The following is a 16180-nucleotide window of genomic DNA, read 5'->3' on the forward strand; positions in this document are numbered from 1 at the left end:
TATAACTTTAGTTTAAGTTAATAGAAATCTATGAAATTTTGACACAAGGTTTATGACCACAAAAGAACGGTTGGGATTGATTTTGGGAGTTTAGGTTTCAACAGTTTAGGAATTAGGGGCCAAAAAAGGGCCCAAATAAGCATTATTCTTGGTTTTCGCATAATAACTTTAGTTTAAGTAAATAGAAATCAATGAAATTTAAACACAATGTTAATGACTACTAATGGAAGGTTGGTATTGATTTTGGGAGTTAAGGTCCCAACAGTTTAGGAATTAGGGGCCAAAAAGGGACCCAAATAAGCATTTTTCTTGGTTTTCGCACCATAACGTTAGTATAAGTAAATAGAAATCTATGAAATTTAAACACAAGGTTTATGACCATAAAAGGAAGGTTGGTATTGATTTTGGGAGTTTTGGTCCCAACAGAATAAGGGGCCCAAAGGGTCCAAAATTAAACTTTGTTTGATTTCATCAAAATTGAATAATTGGGGTTCTTTGATATGCCGAATCTAACTGTGTATGTAGATTCTTAACTTTTGGTCCCGTTTTCAAATTGGTGTACATTAAGGTCCAAAGGGTCCAAAATTAAACTTAGTTTGATTTTGACAAAAAATGAATCAGTTAGGTTCTTTGATATGCTGAATCTAAAAATGTACTTAGATTCTTGATTATTGGCCCAGTTTTCAAGTTGGTCCAAATCAGGGTCCAAAATTAAACTTTGTTTGATTTCATCAAAAATTTAATAAATGGGGTTCTTTGATATACCAAATCTAACTGTGTATGTAGATTCTTCATTTTTGGTCCTGTTTTCAAATTGGTCTACACTAAAGTCCAAAGGGTCCAAAATTAAACTTAGTCTGATTTCAACAAAAATTGAAATCTTGGGGTTCTTTGATATGCTGAATCCAAAAATGTACTTAGATTTTTTATTATGGGCCCAGTTTTCAAGTTGGTCCAAATCAGGATCTAAAATTATTATATTAAGTATTGTGCAATAGCAAGTCTTTTCAATTGCACAGTATTGCGCAATGGCAAGAAATATCTAATTGCACAATATTGTGAAATAGCAAATTTTTTTTTAATTAGAGTTATCTTTCTTTGTCCAGAATAGTAAGCAAGAAATATCTAATTGCAAAATATTGTGCAATAGCAAGATTTTTTTTTAATTGGAGTTATCTTTCTTTGTCCAGAATCAACTTAAATCTTTGTTATATACAATATACAATGTATATTCACTTTTTACTACCAACTGATAAATTAAAATAATCTTTACCATTCAGTGATAACAAGCAGTTTTTTTACATCTTAATATTTTATGATGTATTTAAATGAGTAGTTATTGTTGCAAACTCCATTAGAAATTTTAATTGAGATTAGTTTTGGAATAAGGGAAAGGGGGATGTGATTAAAAAAATTGGGATCAATTTTTCTCATTTGAAATTTCATAAATAAAAAAGAAAATTTCTTCAAACATTTTTTTGAGAGGATTAATATTCAACAGCATAGTGAATTGCTCTAAGAGAAAACAAAAATTTTAAGTTCATTAGAACACATTCATTCTGTGTCAGAAACCTATGCTGTGTCAACTATTTAATCACAATCCAAATTTAGAGCTGAATCCAGCTTGAATGTTGTGTCCATACTTGCCCCAACCGTTCAGGGTTCAACCTCTGCGGTCGTATAAAGCTACGCCCTGCGGAGCATCTGGTTGGTTATTATCTTGAATATTGTTATAGATAGAGATAACTTGTAAACAGCAATAATGTTCAGCTAAATAAGATCTAGAAATAAGTCAACATGACCAAAATCGTCAGTTGACCCCTTAAGGAGTTGTTGCCCATTTTCTTCAATTTTTAACAATTTTCACTAATTTGGTAAATTTTTGTAAATTTTTACAAAATATTTTTCACTGTATCTAAAGGTCCAAGTTTATTATAGATAGAGAAAATTCTAAGTACCAAGAATGTTCAGTAAAGTAAGATCTACAAACACATCACTATCAGCAAAACACAATTTTGTCATGAATCCATCTGTGTCCTTTGTTTAATATGCACATAGACCAAGTTGAGCGACACAGACTCTTTAGAGCCTCTAGTTAAATGAAGTCAAATTGTAAGCAAGATGGAAGAGAATTTGTAAAAAGATTAAAATGAAAATCAGTTTCATCAAATTCTGACTTTTTGTATAATACTTTTGTGTGTAAAAAATGTGAAAATAACCATTTTTTACCCAATCACCAAAAACCTGCAAATATATCTTTTATTTGAATCTAAAGTAAAAATGCATTGTAATAGTCGAAATATAAGGAAATAATTTCAACTAAATTCATCACATTTCAGGGATAAAACAGAAAAGCCAATGGAATTGTCAGAAGAACAGAAAAAAGAACTACAACAAAAAGAAAATACAAGGTAAATGTTGTCCAAGCAAAGATTAATCATTACTGCTGCTTTGAACCATATGTAAAAAGTGGCAAAGAAATGCAAGTTTTCACTTTAAATCTGAAAAATACTGCCCACTGAATGTCTTACAGGGGTGAACATCTCTGTTTTAATGAGAAAAAAAAAATATTAGTCATCTATTTTTTGTTTTAAATAGTAACAAATGAATCTTGATATATACAGGGTGAACAAAATGTAAAAATTACCAGAAAAGTGTAATATGTTGACTAATACATAATTTAGAAGAAAAAAAATTCATAACATACATAACACATTACATGTTATAGACATTAGAAGGGGATCTGGTCACCCCTACTATTTTCATTCAATAATTTGAACTGGTTCAAAAAGTGGGAAAATTGCTCCTTCCTCTTTAGTTTCTAAATGACAGAGGATAGTTCATGTTATAGAAATACTTGCAAAACTAATTGGAGCTATTTTATTTGAAGGTTGAACAGAACAACTGCCAGGACAACATACTCACCTAGGAAAGAAAAAGCTTTGAAGATCTACACAGATGACCATCCCCCTAGCACCAACAATAAAACTTCCCCAGATCTGGACTGAAAGGCTTAAAACCATTACATTTTTAACTGGTTTCTGGTTTCTTAATAAATTGTTTTTCTGGTTTCTTAATAAATCGTTTAACTGGTTTCTCAATAAATTGTTTAACTGGTTTATTGATAGAGTTTAAGACAGGTTTTACTGATAGAATTATAAACAGGTTTAACTGACAACATTTCAAACTGGTTTAATAAGTAAAACTAATCTGATATTGAAAAACACAAAATAGATAAGATAAGGTATTTAACTGCAGTAAGGTTTTTCTTGGTTGAAAAAATACCAACCTGTTTTTAGCTTCACAAATTTCTATGGAGTTCAACTGTAACTGTATTAAAATTTTAGCTGATTTTTAATTGTGATGACACAAGATCCCAGAAAACTGGAAAATTCACCAATTAATGTTACCCATAGAACATTTATTTCTATTTTAATAGCTAGATATATTTCATAAATAACAAAATGTTGAAACAAAAAATTGTTCATACAGAGTTAAGTTGAATGTAATGTCCAAGCACATGAATCAGTAGTACTGTAAATTCATAAATTATTGTGATGTTTTTAATATTGCGAAAAATGCAACAGGGTTTAAAATGGCAATAATTTAAACTCGCATTTTGAATTTTTTATAGGAATTAAATAGGATTTTTCTAAGTATCGCAAAAATTAAATTAAGTCTAAAATGACAAAATCGCAATTATGAATTCACGCAATAATTCTGAATTTACAGTATTTAAAATCTTGATACCACTTATACTGCATGATAGTTGTTGAACATATGTTTGATTAATTCTGTAAAATGAGTGGGCCATTTGAGGTCAGGTTAATATCTTGAAATTGACAAAAAAGTAGTTCCACCCAAGAAATCATGCATAACCATGTCCTATGGGTATAAAGATTATTACAATTGTAAAAAGATCATGTATAAAGTTTTTAATTGTCAAAGAATTAAATGTAAAATATTTCTTTTGTTATTTTTATTTCACAGCTTTCCATACATACAATTTATTTATGTGATCAGCTGCAATATCTTTATTTTATCAAGAAGGTTTAAAGGACTATAAATGTTGCATAATTATGATAAGAAAAAATGCAATTATGCAAATTATGTATGTCAATTAAAAAAAGTATTAAGTACTCCAAAATCAAGAAAAGTAAAGAACTTTTACAAACCTAAACTAAAAACATGCTGAATATAAAAGATATGCCCATCATCACATGTGATTTCAACGGAAAAAAAGATGGAATCACTTTAAATTATTTAGTCTGAATTTATTAACACATATTCATGATTCCATTCTGATTTGCATATGAAATGTATTGACAAATAATGTAAAAGACACAGATGAAAGTGATTGAAAATTTATTCACCATGTTAAGAAATTTAATTGTCAAAAATAACGTTCCAAAAAAATCCATCCTGATTTGTAGTTAAAAAATAAATGATGTTTACAATTGTTAAAAATACACTACATGTATATACAAGTTGCATTAAATATATTTAGGGTTACTGCAATGATGTCTTTATAGAACCTGCATTTTTTGTCCTTAAAAGTTTGTATTGTTTTTCTGCACTTCAATTAACACCATTTAGGCCTACTGGCTCGGAGCTTTCAAAACAAGAGCCTGAACCTGTCTGGCAGTATCAGAGAATATCTGAAATAATTTGTTTATTTCTTTAGTAGAAGTGTTGAGTTTTAAGTTGAATAATAAAGCATGCAAATTTGTCATAAATATCTCTTTCTGCACTTAGAAAGATTGTCAATTGATATTATCTTAGTACTCTTAATCATTCTGTAAGAATTTAATATCAATACTTTTTCAGATAATACACCTGAATGTCTCATTACTGTCAATTAGAGAATTGTTGTGTTTTTCTTTAGACCTTTTCAAGATATTCAGAAAAATATCAACCAAGATTGTCAATTGTTACATTATTAATTAATCTGTTTTGTTAAAGTAATTTTAATTTATAAGGTGCTGTGAGGAAAAATGTTTAAGAATACTGTTTAAGTATAAATTATTTCAGAATTGTAAAGAAGCCAAATATAAATACATGTTTTTGTTTTTTTCTTGGGATTGTATATATTACTACATGTCTACATCTTCCAGTGTATATCTACATTGGCTGTTCAGATTTCAATGATTTTGAATAAAAAATATCTATTAAATGTACAGCGTTGTCATGGTTTCAATGGTAGAGTAGATAAAGTACAAAGAACTGCAAACTGTAATTAGAAACTTTGATTATGACCAGAACAATATATATTCCTTCATTGACACATAAATTTTCAAATACACACTTGGTCCGAGTACACAGTTATTTCGTAGTGCATTTCTTTTAGACAATAAATGAAAATTAAAAAATCCCACCTGCGCTTTCTCAATAATATTTGTACAGTGTGTTGTACTACTTTTGGGACAAATTATATCAAAATTATAGAAAACTTCATCAGCTCTAACTCAAAATATGGACAATTTTGTGTTAAGGGGGTCTTGAAATCTTTTGACAGCTTCCGAAGTGCTAATTTCTGACCTTTTGCAGCTGGACCTAATCACTACTTTACATTAATATTTATGACCCAAATTTTTTTACAGTGTCATTTCACCCCCAACTTGCTATATGAGGCATAAAACATGGAGAAATAAATTTGGAAGGGGTATAACAAAAATTGGCAAGTAACACACTGTCCACACTAAGGACTATATTTGTGGACAACGAAAAGGACAACGAAAATCAAAGGACAATAACTGCGTACTCGGACCTTTGGTTAAAAGAAAGTGTTTTGGACCAATCTCAGCCCTTTATTTGATTATGTGTCAGTAAGAAAAATACAGATCCAGCAAGTAAAAAAAAAACGCAAATGAAATGACACATGAATAATTAAGAAACAATGCAATAAGGGGAATATATCTGCAAGTACATCATAAGTTGACAATGATAAGTGAATTGAAATTGAAAAGAACCATGCTTTTGTTTAAATGTATAAAAATAAGGAGATATGGTATGACTGTAAATGAGACTTTATGAAGAAGAAATCAGCAACTATAGGTCACCATTAATCCTTCAACAGTGAGCATAGTGTGTAGAAAGGCGTTAAAAAAGAACCCCCTGTGTCAAAATGTTAAACAGTTCGAACAAGAAAACCAACAGACTGAGTTATAAAACAATATACAAAAGACAAATATGACAAACATCAACTAACTTCTAGTGCTACCACCGCAATACAGACTCATGATATGGGACAGACACATTTAGAATGTTGCAGGATGAACATATTTATCAAAAGTATAATTACAAAAATACTGAACTCAGAGAAAAATTCAAAAAAGGAAGTCCCTAATCAAATAACAAAATCAAAAGCTCAAACACATCAAACAAATGGGATAACAACTGTCATATTCCTGTTTTGTGCAGGCAATTTCTTATATTGAAAATGGTGGATTAAACCTGGTTGACAGGAAAGCCAAAAAGTCGTCAAACAAAGACACAACGTACATATCTAAGAGTGTGTGCATTTAACGACAGCTACTTCAAAACCAATCACAACTAATAAGTAATAAATGGATCATGTTTTCCACAGACTAAATATCAATTGATACACATCCAACAGATTTAGTATGAAAACATCATAAACAGTCTTAGTTAGATAAATTATGAGATAAGGATAACTATATTGGGTTCTTTGTAAAATATTACATTGCCATCAATGGATCACCTGACCTCGACCTCATTTCGATAAGCGACTTTCCATTTTGAATTTTCCTTGGAGTTAGGCGGTTCTTTTGTCATTTTACTTTTCGGTCTGTTTCTCGGATACCTTTAAGCGATAGGGCGTATATTCGGTAAATGGAACGATTTCAAAGTGTACATGTTTGCCTGTTATGGTACCTCCAACCTTGACCTTATTTTGATGGATCATTGATAAAGTTATATATGTCATACTTGTAGTAACACCTTCATATTAGCACAGACCTTCAATTTAAAATCATGGTAAGTTAAGCTGGCGAAACATTCCAACGTGTGCTGTCTACTGATAACCAAACTTTTACTGAGAGATATAATGTTAAAGGATTTTATATTCAATATAACAATTCATATTGCTACTAATTTACATCCATGAAGGTTGAATCTAAAGATTCAACTTTATTTACCATATACAATAAAATTAACGGTACCAATTTTCTTGCACCAGATGCGCATTTCGACAATACATGTCTCTTCAGTGATGCTCGTGGCCAAAATATTTGAAATCCAAAGCTTATATAAAAGTTGATATAAGATAGTTTACAAGATAGCTTGGGTAAATTTATGCAATTTTATATATTGAATATAGATATATTCCATAATATACTTTGTGACCATATCATGCCTAAAAGCATGACTCTGCAAATTATTTGAGAGTTATAGCTGTGAAGGTAGTAAAATAGACTTAGCTTCAATTACAGACCATACATATCGCAAGCAAATCAATCCTTATATATACTTTGTTGTCGCCTCATTCTTGTAGTTATCTTAATTATTTGTATTCCGTTTGGGAGAATTTATAGACCTTTAAAGTCGAAATATTAGAGTATCTTATCTTTTAAAGCGCTTTGTTTTGTGTCTTCTTTAAACTTTAAGTGTATATGTATAACCCTTTTTATATATGTGCCTTACTGCTTTTGACGAATGACTACTTACAGTAGATTAAATATATCGACATTTGACAATTCTATGAGCTAAATGTTTATGTGTATTTTTGTTTGTCTCGCTTAAAGTTGCAGATTGCCAGACCTAAAGATTACTATCAGGTGGCGGCGTAAACTATTTGTATATGAAGCTTTATATTTTAGAAGATAAAAGACCTGGAATGCTCCATACCTTGAACATATTGTATGCAGATACCTCATGTAACTAAGTTTCTGTCTGGCATTTGTATATTGTTCGATAATCCACTGGTATCAATGTAAGAATCTATATATATTACAAACCAGACGTTCTAACTGTTTAAAGCTTTGCTACATATTCATGATATTATTATTATTAAATTGATCTCTTGACATTTTCAATTAAGGCTTAATAATAAGATGTGTAGTTGGAATTTTATACAGACATGACAAGAAACCTAGTCGAACAATGCTCAAAAATATTGAAAAGTATTGAAATGTTTACATCTTAACGGATAATTTGTACAGCAATAGCAAAAATTAAAGAATTATTTATTCAGAGTTAAAAAGTAAAAAGCAATAAATTTTGGGATTGTACTCCAAATAAAAAGTTGGTTTCTTTTAGTTTAATTTTTCGTTTATTTATGCGAACCAAGCCATGTGATCTAGATTTCTATTTTCGGTGAAATTGTGTTGTGTTTAAGTAACAGAACAACGGTTATCGTTACTGATAGTTCACCATACTTAACTTTATCACATGATCATTTTACTTCCTCGTTCTTGTTTACACTTGTTATACACGGGTTGAATTGGTCATAACAAGGTGAGTTGTTAATGTCTATAATCTTTAGATAATATAGGAACAGTATCCGTGTAGGCAACATTTCTTTTCTAAATCGAGTTACGTCTATTTCGGATAATCATTTCAATACTTCTAAGACGACCCCATCAGCCAAATGGTTTTTGTATTAGATCGAATTCCTTTTTTATTTTGTTATTATTATCTGATAAAATATTGTATACTAAGTATAAGTCGAATGGGGGGGTGGGGGGGGGGTGGGGGGGGGGGGGTAATCCATATATATATTCAAAAATTGATGCAGGTTGTAAGTGTGATATTGCATAAAATCAAAGTTAACTAAAGTGAATGCTATAAAGTTTTAAAAAAGCTTGTCATCTGTTCTGATACAATTTTGTGTCTAAGAGAAGCAATAAGATGTTTGAACCTCTACAATTAAATAAAAGGTAAGTTTAATACTTTGTCATCTCAAAGGGAAATTTATTGATTTTCAAAAACTCACATATTAATCATGATAATGATATAAAAACATTTATATGTGTCAAACATGACTATATAAATCGCCCCTATTTGTAATAAAATAATATTTGATGTAAGGTCTAATTTTGAATTTTCAAAACTGACTTTGAAATGAATTGACACTTCTTGGAAAATCAACATCATAAACAAGGTAAGGAAAAAATCGGTTATTATTTAACAGTAAAAATATGGTTCCTAAATCAACTGTACTTTCTGTCTGCTAGAAAAGATTTCTATGAATGAACATAAATGCTATGTTTTTTTTGGGGGGGGGGGGGGGGGGGGGGGCAGCTGAGTGGTTATAACACAAAATGAATAATTTGAGAGTATACGTATTGGTTATATCGAATTTAAATATTTTTGCCAAGACTGTGACGAAGCTCTTTGTTCAGAATGCAAAGAACACCACACTCTATTAAAAGCAACACGTGGACATACAACTATTCCAATTGATGATTATCAAAAATTACCTACCTTCATAACCAATATTAAACAGTACTGTGACATACACAATGAAAAATATCAAAACTATTGTCAGAAGCATGAATGTCCGATTTGCTACAAGTGTATTCAAGACCATGCCAAATGTGCAGAAACTATTTTACCCCTCGAGACAGTAATAGAGCACTCAAAGACGTCTCAGATTTTCGAGGATTTGAATCAGAGTGTTTCAGATTTACATTCAAACATCACGCAGATGAGGAAAGCCCGTGAAAATAATTTGACTAAACTAGCAGATCAATGCAAATCAGGAGTCAGGAAAATTCGAGAGTTTAGAATAAAATTGAACCATCACCTCGATGCTTTTGAGAAGGGTCTGCTTTTAAAACTTCAGGACACCGAGAGTAAATGCAATCAACAAATTAAAGAAGTCATTAAAAGCCTTAATGAAGTAGAATCGGAAATTTTAAATTTTGATAACATATTACAAGGTATAAAGCAACATGCTTCAAAACTCCAAGTTTATCTGGCGACCAGAGAAATCGAAAAGCAAGTCTCAGAAAGAGAAACCCGATTGACCTCCATGATGGAAAACAAGCATTTTGATAATTTAACTGTCAGATTGGATATAGACACAAAGATAAAAAATATTCTATCTGATGTGAAATTGTTTGGAACAGTATCTATGGAAACAGTACCAACCAATGAAAAAATAATCAACAGGAAATCTAGACAAGCTCAAATAATTACTACCGTTATCAAGTCTTTCGGCGATATCACGTTGAAACAAGTAAAAAAGTTTGATTTTGGTAGTAAAAACGTAACTGGATGTATCATACTCCCAGACAGACGAATGGCATTTACTGAATACAGTAACAAGCGATTGGTCATCAGGAAGGCAGACGGAAGTCCGGATTTTGAAATTCCATTGAAAGAAAGTAACGCATTTGATCTAACTTTAGTCAGGGATGCAACTGTTGCTGTTAGTTGTGGTGTGTATTATCCACACTATAGAAATTGCATTCAGATAATTGACCTGAATTCACTAGAAATAACAAAAATCGGAAATACAACTAACATATGTTGTTATGGCATAGTGTGTGTTAATGGATTGTTGGTATTCTGTGGGAATAATCCAAATGGGATTTATTGCGTGGATGTGGAAACTGAACAACAGAGCAGGATAATCAGCAACATTGATGTAGGGGCATGGTTATATATAACTTACTTTGAAAACAAATTCTACACGACGGATGGATCAAATCACACTGTTACTAGCTTCGATAACAAAGGAAATGTTATCTGGGCTTACAAGGATGATGTAAATATAAAAACACCACGAGGAATTTCTGTTGATAACAGTGGAAATATGTTTGTTGCATCTGAAGGATCAAACAATGTGACCATCATATCACCTGATGGAAGCCGCACAAAACAATTACTCGACCAGAACAATGGATTGGATAGACCTTGTGCACTGCATTATGATCGTTCTTCCAATCAACTTCTCGTAGCTAATAGATGGGGTACAGTATATTTGTTTGACGTAGAGTAAATGTGAACCTGTTGTCTAAGAAAGTACGGGAATACTTACTAGATCTTTCATTTGATTCATATCTTCATTGTGAGTCTGAGGAGACATATCCTTAATGGAATTATATGATGTCTATCTTGTAAATTTCTCAAATAGGTATTTAAAAGATTGTTAATTCTTAACTAAAATGACTGATCGATCTAGTGTGCATTTTGTTTTTAAGATTTATCATTAACAGATTTATTATATGCAAATGTAGAAAAAAAAAAATGGATCATTCAAAGATTGTTCATTCTATACAAAAAATGCATATAAGTAAAACTTATGTAAAGTAATAATGTAGGATAAATCAAAATTGTCGTTCCATACGTAAAAAATATTCAGTATCAGTTGCAGTATCACAACTTCTTATGTGCGGCTGATTTTGTCACTGTTTTGAACATGCAATCAAATAAAAAGCAAAAAAGTACAAAATGGCATGTTAGTATCTCTACGATTTTCAAGTATATTTCTGCATGAAGCATTGTTTTATTCATAATCATTACAAGTTTCTGTTTCCTGTCTGTTGTAACATATGTGTTTTCTCTCAGTTTAAAATAAACTGGTATCCATCCTTCCAGCCAATATCTTAATAATAAATATCAAACTTTGCAGTACTTTACAGTTGTTGTCAACATCAAGACAAAGAAAAGAATAATAAGATTGGTTTATTCAAATTAGTTTAATTATAAATTTGAAATGCTTACTCCCCTGTTTTTTTTCTTCTTCTCAAACATGAATACAATGTGGAAGAGTTTGTACCCCTCACAACGCAAAAAAGAATACAGAGATATAAAGTGATAATGTTTGTTCAGCATATACAACTGTCATAATCTTAACAACGTTGAAAGTTAAGATTATGACATTTGTAACAGAATCATGGGTAAAGGTGGACAATGGAGAATGAAACACAATACCATTCATGTGTAATCAACTTTATTCACTTCTTTACATATAAATATTTTTTGAAAACTTGTGCTACAACAGTTTAATTTTATCAACTTGTATAAAAGAATCTTAAACGTGAGTTAATCTGGAAAACACATACACCTCCAACCATTTTCTCCAAAATTCGTACACTGAAATGAATGCATTCATATGTGTCAAACATGATTAGATGTTTTCCACTCCGTCGTAATAAGAATAATCTTCACTGTGCACCTTTTCTAACAAGGTTTATTTTAAAATTGAAAAAATCTGCGCTTTTCACTGCATATATACTTCTAGGACAATCGACATCATAAACTTTTTAAGGAGAACATCACTTATTATGAAACAGTGAAATGATAATTCTTATTTGAGTTCTAGATTCTGACTGCTAGAAACGATTTCTAGAAATGAACACATGCTTTTTGTATGGAGGACTAACGTATTGGTTAAGTTAAATAAAAATATTTTACAGATCTATTTGTAAAACAAATGGCTTCTAATATTTTAATTGGTGGCATCTGTGACGTTGATTTTTATTTGTTCAGACTGAAAAGACCACCTTACTTTATTAAAAACAACACGTGAGCATTCAACAAATCAAATTGATGATTATAAATTTCACCTACATCAATTGCTGATATTGAACAATACTATGACATACACAATAAAAAATATCAAAATTATTGTCAAAATCATGAATGTATTATTTGCTATAAGTGTATTCAAGACCATGCCAAATGTAAAGAAAGTATTCTTTTCCTCGAGACTGTTATACAGGACTTCAAGGCGTTTCAGAGTTTCATAGATTTGAATCAGAGGGATTCAAATTAACCATCAACCATTACGCAGATGAGGACAGCTCGTGAAGATGATTTGGATAAACAAGCCGATCAATTAAAATCAGCAATAATTATTGAAATTTCGAGAGTTTAGAATAAAAGTTAACCATCATTTCAGTGCTTTTGGAAAGGACCTGCTTTACAAATATTCAGGACGCCGAGAATAAAAACAGCCAACAAATTAAACACTGTAAATTCAGAAATAATTGCTAGCATTTATAATTGCGTTTTTGTCATTTGAGACTTAAATGCTATTCTAATTTTGACGATTTTTAAATATTATAAGGTGTTAAGCAACATGCTTCAGAACTCCAAGTTTATCTGGCTAAGCAAGTCCCAGATAAGGACCACCGATTGATCTCCTTGATGGAAAACAAATATTTCGATGATTTTAAAGTCAGTTTGAAGATAGAAAAACATATTTAAAATATCATGTCCGATGCGAAGATGCTTGGAACAGTTACTATAGAAACAGACACAACAAATAAAAACAAATAATCAACGTGAAATCAAAGCAAGCTCAAATAAATACAACTGTTGTCAAATCCTTCGACGATATCATGTTTAAGCAAGTAAACAAGTTCTATTCTGGTGGAAAATACGTTACCGGATTATAATAGCCACAGACGGACGAATCGCATTTATTTAACACGGTAGCAAGCGGTTGTCCATCAGAAAGGCAGACGGAAGTCCTGATTTCTAAAATTGATAGAAAAGAAAGTAATGTATCTTATTTAACTATAGTCGAGATTCGGACTGTTGCTGTAAGTTCTGGTTTGCATAGTATTGTTACGGTTTAGGAAGTAAGCTGTAGGTTTGTAGATATACAAATCTTTCGGGCTACTCAGTAAACACTTTATTCTATTTTCGCGTTCGTCGTTTACTGTGAGCCAACGCGTATACAGAAATTTAATGAGCATTGTGTATACTTATATATTGTTATTGTATGTATATACATGAAAATACGGATTTTTTGTTATTAAAATTTGCTGTTACAAAATGATAGAAATTATTATAAATTAAGGAATGTATCTCCCTCATGCAAAGCTCTGATTCCTTTCACGGATTTGGTTATACTTTTTGGACCTTTTGGATTATAGCTCTTCACCTTTTATATAAGCTTTGGATTTCAAATATTTTGGCCACGAGCATCACTGAAGAGACATGTATTGTCGAAATGCGCATCTGGTGCAAGAAAATTGGTACCGTTAATTTTATTATTAGTAAGGTCTCTGGGAATAATGATATAGAGTTCGTCTTCTCTGTTTGATCATGAGGGTCCTCTGACTGAACGACTGTTTCCACCTTCTGTTTATCCTTATTTTACATCTTCCCGCTTTATTACCTTGTTATTTTATTAGCGTAAGGCATGAATATTGTAACCGGAACCCATACATGCTAGGAGTTAGCTTAGATAAGTCCCGTTTGTCAATTTCCAGACTCAACAGAATGTCAACATTCCGATCGCCGCGCAGTTGAATCACTATGTTCATTGACGTCAATGACCTAATGACCTGAGATCAGCATCAAATTAGCATAATGTAATTTGCCCACCATTTCCATAGGGGCACGAGACGTTGATGGACCAGATATATAAAAGTGAGGGTATAACAGTCTTCAAGGAGACTGCGTCCCGCTACCATATCACTCCTGATACCAAGGAAATTACTAGTGCAGACCAAATGCCCTGCAGTCGATGCAATACATGTACCTTTGCTATTGTATGCATCCCCGTTAAATAAATGGACCAAACAATTATTGACCTAGACGTTTTACTACGCTAACTATGTTGATGTCAAACGATTAACGTACCAAAAGGGGGGTCTCTGAATATTTTATACTAAATTTCTCTGATGGGTTTTATACTTTTTTTCCTTTGTTCCTTTGTTTTCCGCCTATAGTTGATGTGTTCTCCTCGGTTTTGGTTTGTAACCTGGTTTGTTTTTTCTCAATCGATATATGACATTTGCCTATATAAATATTTTCTCAAACATCAAACTAGAAGATCAAATAAAATTTCATTTATTTTAGTCGTAGCTGTCCATCGTTCCAAAATTCTACAAACAAATATTTTGTTACTATAATTTTGATTTAAACAGTCCGAAGAAAATTGGTGAACACACAAAGTGTTTTTTTCTCTATTATTAAGAGATCTTTTTGGTTGTCGGAACAGAAAGATACTAAAAATTCATACTTAACACACTCTAGTTTTCCGGATTTAGCTTTACTTGATTTCTAGATTTGGGTATACTTTATGTCCTCTTATATCAGCTCTTCAATGTTTGTATTTGGTTTGGATTTGTTTAGTTTTCCGGCCTCGATCATCACGGAGAATCATAAACTGTCGATATGAATATCTGGTGCAGTGTGATATGTACTGTATATTATAATAAGATAAATATCTTATTAAAAAACATTAAACGTTTATATTTGATGCGTTCCCTCGGTTTTGGTTTGTAACTCGGATTTGTTTTTTCTCTATCGATTTATGAATTTCAAACTATTAATTCAAAATTGACAAAGGCTGAATCTGAAAAAAACCCACACTCAATTATGCAAATTTAACATTACAAACATTTCTTAAAGTACAACAAATCAACAGAATTGCTTATACCATTAAGCAAGTCCAAACAAATGTTTGCAAGAAAATCCTCTTAGTCAATAAGGTAAACTACAGAGATCAATGTAAATTTCAGGGCTCGGTTAACAACATTCCTGTAAAATTTAGGATGTTCATGTCGTTTGAGATAATTTTTCTACAGGAACAGTTTTCGAATCTTTAGAAGTATTTTGTAAAGGTTTCGATTAATGTTTGACTGACTTAATGATTTACCGGTAATACATAGATTACGCTTATTGATATCCAAAACGTCACTGCGGACACGGGCATAGCAAAAGCGTTGTGATATATAAACACATTAATACGGTGCCAAAGAAACATGACCGTCCAAAAAAAAAAAAAAAAACAATCCTAAAAGAAAATTCATCCCTTTTGTCGTAATTTTTTGTGTATAGATTTATTTATTGTAAAAGTGGAATATATTACTGTTAATATATATATATATTTTTTCAAGTTAATTCCTTTGAGTAAATTTCTAATGTATACTAAGAGAAATTTTGATTATCAAACGAAACATACCATCGAGATAACGGCAGGTGTAATTGTATTTGTCATTTAAATAGAATTCAAGAGGGTCTTTACTAAGATTTGTCATACAATGGGATTCATAAAAGTACAAGACCAAATCTGTTGTGCTATTGAAGAGTGACCATAGGAATACATTCAACCTGTCGATAAACTTTATTGCCAAAATGTACATAAACGTCAACGAAAAAATTACGGTTTTAATCTTCCAGGGGTATGTCAAAGATCGTCTTGTCCTTTTTCTAAAAAAGTTTATCGGAATGTACTAATACCTTGTTGATA

General features: G+C 31.2%; 1 protein-coding gene across 1 annotated transcript in view; it reads left to right on the top strand.

The window, feature by feature from the left end:
- Positions 1–3180, top strand: part of LOC143049935 (ubiquitin carboxyl-terminal hydrolase 47-like) — a 44195-nt gene extending 41015 nt beyond the window's left edge. The window contains exons 33-34 of the mRNA XM_076223713.1: positions 2340–2411; positions 2891–3180. Coding sequence (XP_076079828.1) covers positions 2340–2411; positions 2891–3008 — 190 coding nt within the window. The 3' untranslated portion in view covers positions 3009–3180. The remainder of the gene's footprint in view (positions 1–2339; positions 2412–2890) is intronic.
- The last annotated feature ends 13000 nt before the right edge of the window (positions 3181–16180 follow it).

This window comes from Mytilus galloprovincialis, chromosome 10 (assembly GCF_965363235.1).
Source record: "Mytilus galloprovincialis chromosome 10, xbMytGall1.hap1.1, whole genome shotgun sequence".
Classification (NCBI taxonomy): Eukaryota; Metazoa; Mollusca; class Bivalvia; order Mytilida; family Mytilidae; genus Mytilus; species Mytilus galloprovincialis.